A 13,731-nucleotide genomic window follows, 5' to 3' on the forward strand; every position below is an offset into this window, starting at 1 on the left:
CCAAGACCGCGTTGTTTGGCGGACCGTCCTCTCTGCCTACCCCTGCGGGGAAATGGCGTGATGGTTAGTTAGTTAGTAAATTAGTTAAACAGTTAACATTACTGTATTATAAAAAATTGTGTCATTTTTTATCAGATAATGCTTTCATGCAACATTCGAGAAAATAAAAATAACTCCAAATATAAAATATAAAGTTAGTAAATGTGCTTTTAAAACATCTTAGACATAATGACAAATATTATAGTTTATAGTAGCGCAGACCTGTGAAAAATCAAAGGATTATCTAAATACTAAAAACAACAGTTTTAGTTTTGAAAATAACATTTAAAATAATCTTCATTAATAAAATAATTAAAACACTTTGTTTTTACCACGATAATCTTTTTTTTTTATATAAAGTCAACATGTTTCGAGAACGATGTTCTCTTCATCAGGACAATTAATGTACTAAAAACTAAATTGTCAAGTATATAGAGACAGGTGTGGGTAGAAAAGGAAGTAGTGTGGGGGGGGGGGTTGAGGGGAGGGGTGAGAGGTTGAAAGGGGAGGTGCTTAGAAGATCAAAGACAAAAAATTACAAAAGAAATATGTTTAAGACAGGGTTATTCACATAATTAGTTTGATTATTAATAATATTTAAATTTCTATTGACATTTTTCCTAATTTCTAATATTTCTAAAAGGTCTATCCTCACCATGGAAGCCCGCCTAACTCCATCCTCCAGCATTGACGCACACTGGAGAAAAATACTAGCTCCTATAATAGTCACGGCTCCCTAAAGGCTTTAAACTACTATTTAACTTATTATTATTATAATCACATACAGACAATTGACATTAGAATGTTTGATAATTCGCATGAAAGGCCCTGAGTGTAACCGTAGGGCATTTGGCAATATCGTCTAAGAATGATATATATTGTACAGTATGTACATTGTACAGATAGTGGTTTTTGGAAGAGGAATAAGTGAAATTGATATTACGAGAGGAAGGACAAATAAGATCGGGCAAAATTTACTGGAACCGAATTGTAAAGCTTAAAAACTAGTCGTTTTCATACTGCGGATAACGTCTACCGAGTAAGTGCCGGGCTTAAGTATGGCGTAATACCAATCTCCCGAAGATGTAATATGCAATCTGTTCATCGGTGCATTTACTAATATATTTATTTTTTTGAATAACGTAGTTAGTAAAACGTAAAATTGTAATATTTAATTATTGAAGACAATATTAGCGATTCCTAAACGAAAATCTGAAACAGAAAAAGGACTCGAACCCAGGACCCTTGCTTTGCCGGGGCACCTCTCTACCACTGAGCTAATGGGACCCTATCTCCTTCGGTCATATTTAACTGTATCATACTTCGAATAATAACTATCAACATTGTATTCATTTTTCTCACCGCACATTTCTATTGGCAACTATCTTTATGTATGATCGCAAGATTCATCCCGAACTAAATGCAATCTAGACAGTGTTTTTAGATCATCTTTTGATTTTAATGTGCGACATCTTTTGACTTTTCTGCAAGTCTAGGATGAATGTTTTTTTTTAATAACTTAGACTGGACGCGCACAAGGCAACCAGGCTGCCGCAGCCTGCAAATACTCTTAGGAATCAATGGTAAAAGCTGTGTGTATAATTTTATTTGTTTTTTTAGCTGTTTTCCTTTTCTGTTATCTTCTTAAATGTGAAATGTTATATATTTTCTTAAAGATTTTATTATTATTAGGGATAGAGCGGTTGTGACAACCCTCAAACATTGCTCGAATGTAGCGATTCTCAAGTGTGCTCATCGTTGTTTATTGGGAAGTAAATTATGAAACATTTATAAAAGTGTCTTAACTAAATACGGAAACAAAATATTCGACTCTGAAAATAGAAGAAATTTACTTTGTCGAATTTGGACTTCACAAATTTGTTCATAACGTGGCGAGTAATTTGCGCTCCCATGTAAAAATATCTATTCATTCAAAAGCAGATTTTACTTTAAAGAACTAAATGGTGATATTATAATGCGAGATGCCTATATACTGTCAGATTGATTTATTGACGAATCACAGTCAGCTTTCCCCTCTGCGTCCCCCAACTGTTGGTTTGACCCCTCGCCTATAAGTTCTCGTCTATTAATATTCATATGTCTATGGTTTAGATACAGAGAAACTTATTCGAGAAATCGTTAGCAATATGGGACATGTCTTCAGAAGAATATTGCTATCGGGATGTGAGAGACAAAGATGGGAAGAAATCACAAATATAATGTGTGAGGAAAGCTTAACGGAAAATGAAAAGAATGCATTCGATACGAGTATAAGTACCCATAATTGAACTTTTTATATTTTCCAAGAGGTTATCAAACGATTCCACTGACATTCTTGTATAGTTAAAAAAACGTTCTTCATGGTTACGAAGATTCTTAAAATAATTATTCTGAGAGTCCTTCCAGTAGAAGAGGATGAACCCTAAATCTTATCTTTGCTATGCGTTCCTTACAAAACAAGTGGTAAAGAGTTTTTTCTTCTACGTCCATATGGCTTGACGGAACTGGCTGTTCAATATTTAGTTTAGCTTAGTGAGTAAAACCTCAAATTAAGTTCGATCCTAGATGTGACCGTAACCTTTTTCTGTTTCAGATTTTCGTTTAGGAATGGCTAATATTGTCATCAATAATTAAGCAAAAATAATAGATTAATGATTTTATTGGTAAAGGTTCTAAATGGAATAGAAATCAGAAATCTAAAACAAGCGTTAACACGGTTGATTAAAATTTTCTGGATATTGATTGTTGAACAGTTTACAGTCCTTTTTATGAATAGAACCACAAATTTATTCGCAGACAATATTTGCGACTACAAGTACAATAAGCCCAAAAGATCAAGGCATCTAGTTATTACGAGCATCTTCCATCATGTATTCGCTCTTACCTCTGCAGGACTATGAAGATGTTGTGATGGGCTGTACTCCGGTGTTATTGCCGCCTCCCTGTAGCGGTCTGCCTCAGGCCAGCGTTGGAGGCGACCAAGTGCTTCACTCATGAGGGCGTACAGTTTCTAGCAGGAAAACATAATTATTTATCAATAAATGGTTTCAGAAAACAGTATGAAAATGACACATCGTTACTAAACAAGTGGGATCAGTTTGAATTACGAAGCTAAATCGGAAAATTTTACATGTTTGAACAAAATGATTTTAAAAATATTAAAGATAAATAACTTCATTGAACAATAAAATAATATAGATAAATCGAAACGAAACGTGAAATAGAACAAAACACAGAAAAATAAATCTATCGGTCACAACTGGGAATCGAACTCAGGATTCTGTCTTACGGGAACAAATCAATTTTTAATTAAAAATCTTTACATATTACTTCTTTATTGTGACTGTTACCTTTTTTAGTTTTATGTGTCTTGTTCTGTTTCATGTTAAGTTTAAATTTATTATCATCTTCTTCTTCAATGATGTATTATATTGATGGGGATACCATTTAAAGTTATTTAACATTTATTTTAATATAATTAAATAAATAACTGCGTATACTCGTATACCACTATTAAAAAAATTGGTTATTTATCTGGGAAGGGTTTTTTTACAGAATTTGAACAATTCATCAAATTTCAAAGTTAATTTTAAGGTTCTGTAAATATTTTATTCAAGTTCTGTTATTATTTCAGTTTTGTGTAACTGGCCAGCAGTGATATAATAACAGAACTTGAATAGATTGTTCACAGAACTTAATATTTAAACTTGATGAATTCTTCAAATTCTGTGAAACAACCCGGCCCTTTTGTTTATTTTTGTAAAAGGCAGATGTGTTATCTGATACAAATAACAAAAATACTTTTGGCCGTGAAAATCTTAAATCATATTACACATTTCCTGTTTTTAAAATCGATTAATTCCGGAATCTGTCTCAAAAACAATACATATAGAGAATATAAATATCAAAATTATGATAATATAGAGTAGTTTAATATGTTACCCATACTAGAAAGTACATAGTTGTCGGTAATGCAGGGATTGCGACCAATAAATACTCTTCCAACACCAAAATCGAAACCCAGATAATTTCTCCCATGTGCTAAATTAATGAAATTTCATTTTAATCTGTCACAAATAAAGTCGAAAATGTGTTGTTGACCCGGATTGTTAAATAAAGGGGTTGGGACAGACAATCCTGGAGTTACATCAAACATCTGTATTAGACAATTGATTACAAGAAATGCATTAATGTTAATTAAATGCCAAATTTCATGCGAAAACAAAATTTCATAAAAATCCTTAAGGCGATGCACTACGTCGGGTAATATTTTAAATTGAGCCACGTAGATGGCGATAATGTTTGAATTCCTGCTTAACACCATCCGCCTTTTTGATTTATGCAAGAAAATACATTGCCAACAGTACCTTTTATTTTATTTTGAGGATGTTCAGGCTTAAATATTTAATTTTTTTTCAATAATTTTATAAATAATTTAATTTGCCACATTATACAATAAAATCATAACCGAAAATGGGTTCGTAAGTAGGAGATTTTGAACTTTAAAGAAGTTTTCAAAGGCCTTTACATTATTTTTTTCTGGGCTTATTTTTTTTTTATAGTGAATACCTCACAAGAGTCCCAACTGCTCCCGTCTGGAGCCAGTGAGACTATGGCATCCCCAATTGGGGGATGTTGTGAGGCTGAAGGTAAGTGGGGAAGGGAAAGAGGAAGGTGGGGAAGCACCTGGCTATTCAGATCTAGTCACTAAACACGGCTAAAGCCATTTGGAGCAACGTTTCAATTCTGAATGGTGGTCTTACACCAGGGCGATACTGGTAGTATCTTCCATTCTTATAAAAAGACTTATCTAAAAAATACTCGATTATTTCAAAAGCGAAGATGTATTCAACTCGCAGTATTTAATTAAAGCATCTAAAAAATTTCTAGGCGACCAAATGTTCAAACCAAAAACACATGATTTTGCATTACTACGTATGGCATCGCCTTAATAATCGTGTAAATGACAAACTTACATAGCGCTGTTTTTGATCACCTCGAGGTGCAATAATAAGATTCTTTATAAAGTTGTTACCTGCGGCCTATAGTCCGGAGGTCTCGCCGTCAGCGCTTGCTGGTACTCCTGTAGCGCCCTCCGGTGGCGGCCCTGCGCGGCGTGCAGCGCGCCCAGGTACTGAAGCGCCGCGGTGCGCGCGTATGCGTGCGCGCGAGCGTCGCGCACCCCAGCGCCGTCCTGACGTGCGGCGCGCTGCAACGCCGATGCCGCCTCCACGCAGCGGCCCAGGGCTGAGAGAGAGGCGCCCATGTTGACGTACGCCACTGGAAGAAATGAAATTGTTAGTATGGATGTTGTTTTCAGATAAAATTATATAATTTACAATTTTTTTTCTGCAGGCGGCTTTTGCACGGCTTCGCCCAATTTGATAATGGTCTCTGAGAGTAGAGTTTTAGTACCATATAGGTATCATATAGGTACCTACTCTTTTTTCTATAGTAAAAAAAACACTTTTGTGAATATCATTGTTATGGTTGTCCATACGTACTTGCAGACCTACCTACGCATCTAATTATGGATACAGCTATGCACGTGGCCGGAAGTCAATCACGCGCTCATAGCATGTCAACACTACGTACGTATATGTAAACATACCTACACAAGCGACTGGAAGTCGATCATGCGGCCGTTGCGTGTGTGAACAAGCATCTACACGTACCTACAGCCAAAAGGAACGTTCATTTCAATAACACATGAACTACTGTGGCACGCTTGACCAATAAAATTGCTCAAATGCAAGCATCACCATATATGGGATATCCCCACCACGAGACCTCTTCACGCGAGCGGGACTGGGAGAGCCAGCGAGCGACGCCGTTGCGGGCAGTTGCCTGCAGACCGCGTTGAGAGTAACACATGGACCTTTTCTCTAATCCTCGGCTAACCGCTGACTCACTGACCCATTACATTGTAAAACTGTGTCATGTCTCCGAGTCCACCACCTTCGGGGCCATCACCAGCCACCACAGAGACATTACACTATATAATTGTGTCATGTCTCCGCCTACCACTGCCGCCCACACCAGACTGAGGCGGTGAACTTGTAGCCTCCCGCCCCAGTGCTGTCCATCCGCCCACGTTATCCGTTCCCCGCCTGACGCCAGCAGCCAATACTCAAGGCCCTCGCCAGCTGCCAACCCAGAGCCTTGCACCTGTCCACACCAGACTGAGGCGGTGAACTTGTTGCCTCCCACCCCAGTGCTGTTCCTCGTTGGCGTCCTAGGCGTCCCCGCTTAGGACCTCCTTCGTTGTTAACACGTGAGCTACTAATGTACTTAATTCTATCAGAGCCTTAAGATTCAATAGAATGCCCTAGTAACTACAGGTCTTAAACTGGTTATTGTAACTGTCTAACATTCCCCCTTTTATGTGTTAATAAACCTGTCATCCCAAAATTACCTGTTTCATTGGACATTGTACTACGGAACCTACCCCCAGAGATGGATTTCTATCCTCTGCCGGCACTCTTGTGCGGCGAGCATATAATACACTTTTACACAGTAATCTTATAACTTTATATCTTAACACTGGAATATACATAATGTTATGTATAACACTGGCGCTAACATGTTAGCCTTTCTGCAATATACATAGAGTTATACATAATAACAACATAATATACCTAAGCTCAAAGATTGCCGTAGATATTTCAAATTTTCAATTGCACAAGAGAAAATTGTACTTTCTACTTATCGGCGTTCTGTTTTCTTGACATGAAGAGCTTACATGCTTCTCAGACCTGAATTAAAACAAAACACTTTCAATCAATTGTAAAAAAAAAATCCATCCTATAGTGTTGTATAAATCAGTTTCCAATCGTCAACTCTATTGCGACAACTTATCCTTTGCAAATAAATGAAATAGTTGACAGTAGTTTCGACTCCATTACCGAAGATTAAAAGAAAACAGGTTTCGTCTGCCAGTCGCCTCGGCTAGTGACTGCCTCCGGGATGTTTTGTGGACGGGATACCGGATCGTGTGCAGCGCTGATAACACTCGTAAATCCAAGCAAATACAATCTCCTAAACCTGCACGGTAGCTCTAAAGCGAAGCAAAAACTGGATGATTCGCGATTTTATTTAGATAGATCAATTTGCACGAGCGTTTGGGTAAACATAAACGTCATAAAATACTGATGTACTTCAAGCTTTATGCGTTTAGTTTCGTTAAGGAATTAACGTGCTGTGCAGCTTTCCTCGGATAGCGCAATATAATATTTAAATATTTTGACCGGTCGGTGGCCGAGTTTACATCGCGTTTGGGTCCCACCCAGGCGTAGTGTGTTCAATTCCTCGGCTGGCCGAGTCTTCCATCACAACACAAGCAACATTTTCAGCTTACTGTGGTGGTAGTAAGAGATTTTCAAATATTGTCAGGTTATTCGTAACCTAGGAATGTTTGATTTTCTTTAAAAAAAAAAAATATCACATTTTGTTTCGAAGAAACAATAATTTTATTTGATTTATGCCTAAAATTTAATTAATATTATTTGAAAGGGGCAAAATAATATCACTCGCCAATTTCTCGCCCACATACATAGTTTAAGAAATTAATATAACAATGGTGTCGAAATTTTCAATTTAACAAGTTCGATGTTTAAAACATACTTAAACAATTTTTTTTTATGTCAAAATATTGTTTTTCGTTTATTTTTTTATTATTCTATTTTAGCAACTGTAATGTAGAAAATTATTTTTTGCAACCCATTGTAATATAATTTACCCAATCTAAAAATTGTTAACAATATGTACCCAAATGTAATAGCCCCTCAGGCATATATAAGAGTAAATAAATATCAGGATATTTTCATGACACAGCCCAATTAATTCAAAATTGTGAAATTCAAATCTGGAATTATTCAAGCAGAACAGAACTTTCAACTGATCTCCCAGAGTGTTAACAACTACACAGTGATCGATAACAGTATCTACACATTTTTATGAAATTAACTTTTTTAAGTATATTTATTCGTCAAACTTTTTTACTGAAAGGCAATTTTAATATGAAATGTTAATACTAAGGATTTGTTGTTTCATAGAAGCTGAAAAATTCATAAAATTTCAAGGATTACGGATCAAGATTTACGGGTTCTGTGAGAATTCTATCCAAGTTCTGTTTTTATATCGTTATAGGCTAGTTACTTGAATAAACTTAAAAAATAACAGAACTTGAAAATGAGCTTTGAAATTTGAAGAATCGTTCAAATTCTCTGAAACAACCCCATTCTAAGTTAGATATATTTGATAAACAAAAGAAAATATAAATGTTATTAATTTTCGGTTGTAAACTTTTGATGCTGTCAAATATCGATAGAATCGATTTTATCCGACGCTTTTTACAAAATTATTTATACCCACGTACATTAAGAATTGTGAAAAGAATTTGATTTTCAGCAATGGCGTCATTCATTCTTGTTACAAAGAAATCACCAACGCCAAGATACTTTGTATTTTCCACTACAAACTTCCTGGGAACACAACAACTTCAAGAAGTCTCTGTAATATTTCGTGCAAAAATGTGCAAAGTTCTGAAAATAAAGACAGAAAGGAACTGACGCTATCTCCAGAGTTTCTTCTTGAACACAGCCGAGTAAATCGGAAGGTAGGAGGATCTATGTATCTGCCATTTCTTTTGTTAGGGAGATCTCCTGAGTTGGGTTTAAGTTTATTTTTAACAAATACTAAACATTTTATTTCTCATAGTTTTTGCATTCATAACTCTTGAAATAAACCGTGCTAAGAGTTTTTTCTTTGAGGAACGACCTGGGAAAACTCTTATTTTAGTTCGTGTCTCAAGCTTCTGTCTGGAGATTCATAAAATATATTTATTTTCCCGAAGTAAAATCGCGCAATAAAACAGAATATTTAATGGAGTGATTAAAATTTTTAAGAATAAATCAGCTCGATTGAAAACTCCATCTGAAAGTATCTTTTTAATGAAAAACAATACTAATTCAAGCCAAAATGCTTGCCTTAAGAGACTGTGTTCAACGTATAATAAAATTCTCTCTGATATCGATATCTTAAATTTGATGCACGTTCCAAAGTGGAAGATACTCTAAGAACAACCTTGTGAAAGACCACGATTCAGAATCGAAACGTTGCTTGAAATGGCTTTAGCTGTGTTTGATGACCTGACTCGAATAGCGAGGTACATCCCCGCTGTTTTATACTCCAAATCCTTCTTCTATCACTACTTTTTTTATTTTATTTTTTTCATTTTTTTTTTTATTAGGTTTAATATTTTTTACAATTCAAGTTTTCCAGTAATGTAGGCCTCACTAGGTGGCTTGCCCGTGCTGAGGCCTTCATTTTATAATATGAAAATATAAACTACATAATACATTTAAAGAGAAAAATTATACATTTAAAATTAAAAATACATAATACATAATAATATATTTAAAATTAAAAAATAGTCCATTGAAAATAATCTTGTGTGTTTGTGAGTGATGTGTGTTTATATTGGTTTTGTGTGTTACGTGTAGGTTTTATTTTAATTTTATTTCAATTATTATTATTATTATTTTATTTTTTTTAATTTTTTTTTTTTAATGTAATTCTATATAACGAACCCTGATAGTGGAGGCCATATTCTCACCAGCTCCAGACGGTTGAGAGCAGTTGGGACTCGAGTGCGGTATCCACATTAAAAATTGTATTTAAAATGATAAAAATATGAACAGATTACAAGAGTTTCCTCTAGAAATTCACAATTCGTCGAGCCGTTTCAAAATTTTGCTCCGTCTAAAGGTTAACTTTATGCTTGGAAGACCAAAACCCAAAGAAGTAGTAAGATGGGAGAAAAAAGTATACGGCGGCTACTTCTGAGAGATAAAGTTTTTCTCTATATTGCATTGTTCAGAATTGAGGAAGTAATAATAACTATTAAATGGAAATGATGCAATTTGGTTACAAAATAAAAGAATGAAATGAAAAAAAAATAATCTACCTTTTTGTATGTGAAACTTACAAGACTCCTAACTTCTCCTAACCGTCTGGAGCCAGTGAGACTATGTCATCCTCAATTGGGGTATTTTGTGAGATGGAAAGTAGTGGGGAGGGGAAACAGATGGGTAAGAGGAAGGTGGGTAAGTACATGGTTATTCAGATCTGGTCACCAACAACGGCTAAAGCCATTTCATGCAGCGAGTATCTATCTATATGCAGATGAGAATATCTTCCACTCTGGAACATGCCGCAAATATATTCTTAGCAAATCCTACTAAATACCCCTTAATCACGGAGGCCAATTTAATTTAAGTTTATTTAATATCAACGATATAAATATATAATAAATAATTACTCATATACAGTGACACCAGAAAGTATAAAACGAAAGGATTCTAGACGACTATAATATTAAGAAATAAAAGTACATGCAAAACTTATAAGAAGACTTAGTTTATACTAGTTTTGATTTAAAAAATATATATTGTAGCCTTCTTGTACCTACATTTTATGAAGTTAAATAAATCCGCTACATCTGTGTACCTATTACTAACTACAGATACAGGCGAGTGTTTGAAATGCGTAGTCCCTGTATTGTTACATTTAAAACATGATTTTGGAACTACTAGTCTACGTGGGTATTTGATATTCAATATTAGGGCTGTCTATACTACCATTTACATTTTAGAAAATAAATATTAAGTCGGATATAATCCTTCGATCTAAGAGTTTTAATAAATTTAATTTTTTCATCAAATAATTATAGTTTATGCTTTTAAATAGAATGTTGAGTTAAAAATTAATGTAATTTAAGAATTTATATTGAATTTTTTTGATTGAATCTGAGAGTTTTAGTAAATTTAATTCTTTCATCAAATAATTATAGTTTTTGCTTTTAAATGGAATGTTGAGTTAAAAATTAATGTGTCTTAGGAATTTATGTTAATTTTTTTTTGATTGAATCTGAGAATTTTAATAAATTTAATTCGTTTATCAAATAATTATAGTTTATGCTTTTAAATGAAATGTTGAGTTAAAAATTAATTTTTTTTCGGGATTTATGTTGAATTTTTTTGATTGAATCTGAATGAATTAATGGGGGAAGCAGATCCAAGAGTTATATTTGATTGACTTCGATTTAAAGAAATATACAATATATTTCAATTTAATTAAATTAATGAAAGTAAACGGAATCAATTTTAACTAAACTATTTTGAAAATGTTCAACAAAAAATAATATTTGAATATATCTGAAGGCAGCAAATTTAAATTACATTATATTATTATTCTATTTACTATGGACAATATAAGGTTATATATTTACAATGTAAGGTTATGTAGATACTTTTGAAAAAATACTGCTCAAATTTTGATATAATTAAGGGATATAAATTATAAACGTAATACTCCCATTGAGAATATAAACTATAACTGTGTAATGAAAATCTAAGATTAATATAGCTGTGCGACAAAATATTAACATATTTGTTACCAATCAACAATGCAAATATTTGTACAAAGTTTGCAAGTTAAATTAATGAAATATAAATTTGGCTGTGTGTATTGTCATAAAGAATAAGCTTCTCGGTGAATAAATATTATCTACAAACACATTGAATATCGTCCGCTAAAACGTGTCTAAACAATCATATAAATAGAGTTATTTTTACAGGAATGCTTCCATTAAATATCACTTACCTGGAAGTGATATTCTTGTTGTTTTTTTTTTCTTTATTTTAAAGGCTGTTATAATCGTTTGCTGTATACTAACTCGAAATCTTGAATGTTTCTTAAATAAAATTTAAACTGTTTTTAACCTAATATTTCATAATTAGCCAACTAAAAATGGACGATCAAATCGTCGATACGTAATGCTGGACATATAATTGAAATTTGACAATGTGGATTTTTTAAAAATGCAGGCGAAGAAACTATTCTAGACTTTATCTAACAAAGGATCCGCATTGGCATATGCGTATGCGATGCTTATAAGTAATTAATTATATTCTCTTTTAGTATTATTAGAGTATTTTCTTTATTTATTCTATATTCAATGATTAAAATTGTTTTCGTCTTTAATAAAATGTTTTATTCTATATTAAAAGCCATTTGTACCATAAATAAATAAACATGCTTGTAATATGATTGTAAAAATAAAATTTTCTAATCTCTTTAAGAAAAATCTAAAAAAATAACTTAATCCCACAATAAAATGAAGTTTACTTCTTGAAATTGTAATAAGAGTTGTCTTTGCCAACAAATATGAATTCAGAACTCGATGGTTTGGAGAATAACGTACGAATGGTTTAATAATAACGTAAACATTCTCTCGTGACTCCATGCTTCCCTAATACCCGAGCTGTTAAATACCCAAATATTGCAATACTAACAAAATATGATAATAGAAACACATTAAGAAAACACCATAAATATTAACAAATAAATTCTTGGGAGCCGTTTTAAATTTTAAATAGCGCAATAAAATCGTAAAATAACCATTCTGAATTATAACAGAGGGTTACATTACATAAAATCGTAGTCAATGCCACTATTTTGTAGGATTTAAAAAGAGAGGAATTTTTTGCAAAGTTTTTCCTACGCAGATCTTCCCGTATGATGACGTGGTCGTTTAGGATAAGGGAGAAAATGGGGTAGGGGTAGGGGTGGATGGAAGTGGGAGGAGGAGGGAAAGGTTATATGGTGGAGCTATTCGAGGATAACATAACTTTTCGTTCAGCATTAAGTCTAACCTCAACCCCTTGGACGATTTTTTCCCTTTTGCCAGAATTTATCACGGCATACAGACTCTCTGTATTAAAACACCAACCTATTTATATTATTAATTAAGACACTCGTAATTTAAAACATAATAACATATTTAGTATGCTGCTAATTATGTCAGCTACATGCGCCTTTTTATCTTACCACTTTTATGTAATATTTACTCTGGTGATATATATAATTTTAGAGAATTGTTAGGTTAGGTTAGGCATAAATGCCTTGTGGACGCGTTTTGTGATCCAAATATTTTCCCAATCGGGGCTTGAATTTCCAATTCAAAAAAGTGTTTACAAAATTCGTTTTTTTACGATGTCAGCCGAGTGTAAGTGAGACAGAACGCTGGTCTATTGGGTGAAATGGAGAATTCGTTTCCATTTAAATTTGTAAATAAGGCATTTTTTAAGAAAGCACTGGTTTTTGAGGTATTCTATTGCTAAATCAACATCTACTTCTATTGCAAGACACTTTTAATGGTCAGCTTGCGGACAGTCAGTTTTCTTGCAGTTTGATAATGCCTTCAGAAGGCGAAACAGCTGTAACGTGTAGTAATAACTACACAGCAAAACGAGGTTAAAAATAATATGTTTTTTATAAATTGAATAATAATATATTGAATATTTAAAATTTAAAAAAAAACCGTACATATATCTAAATATATTATATCTAAATGTAATGTCCATTAACATTCAATTTGAAGTGGCTAATAGTCTAGGATTCCGACACAACAAACCCAAGTACACAGATCAAATTACTTTGAAGTGAAAATAGACATTTAATAAGCCTGAAAAAAGTTGGTCTATCTGTGCGCCTGTTGGAGGGTTTTGCGTAGTCGTGGAAATAGTGAACGATTTTTATCGTGAAAATTTCACTATTTCCATGACTGCGCGGAACCTTCCACGAGGCGCACCAGCAGACCAACATTTTTAAAGTTTACTAAGGACGGGT

General features: G+C 33.6%; 1 protein-coding gene across 1 annotated transcript in view; it reads right to left on the reverse strand.

Moving 5' to 3' along the window:
* The window catches only part of LOC149420992 (protein O-mannosyl-transferase Tmtc2-like), a 491,943-nt gene that overhangs the window by 51,594 nt on the left and 426,618 nt on the right, over positions 1-13,731 (reverse strand). The window contains exons 7-8 of the mRNA XM_089635668.1: positions 5,075-5,319; positions 2,924-3,049 (exon numbers count right to left, since the gene is read on the reverse strand). Coding sequence (XP_089491794.1) covers positions 2,924-3,049; positions 5,075-5,319 — 371 coding nt within the window. The remainder of the gene's footprint in view (positions 1-2,923; positions 3,050-5,074; positions 5,320-13,731) is intronic.

Source organism: Hesperophylax consimilis, chromosome 9 (genome assembly GCF_061612785.1).
Source record: "Hesperophylax consimilis isolate HC1 chromosome 9, BYU_Hcon_1.0, whole genome shotgun sequence".
Taxonomy (NCBI): domain Eukaryota; kingdom Metazoa; phylum Arthropoda; class Insecta; order Trichoptera; family Limnephilidae; genus Hesperophylax; species Hesperophylax consimilis.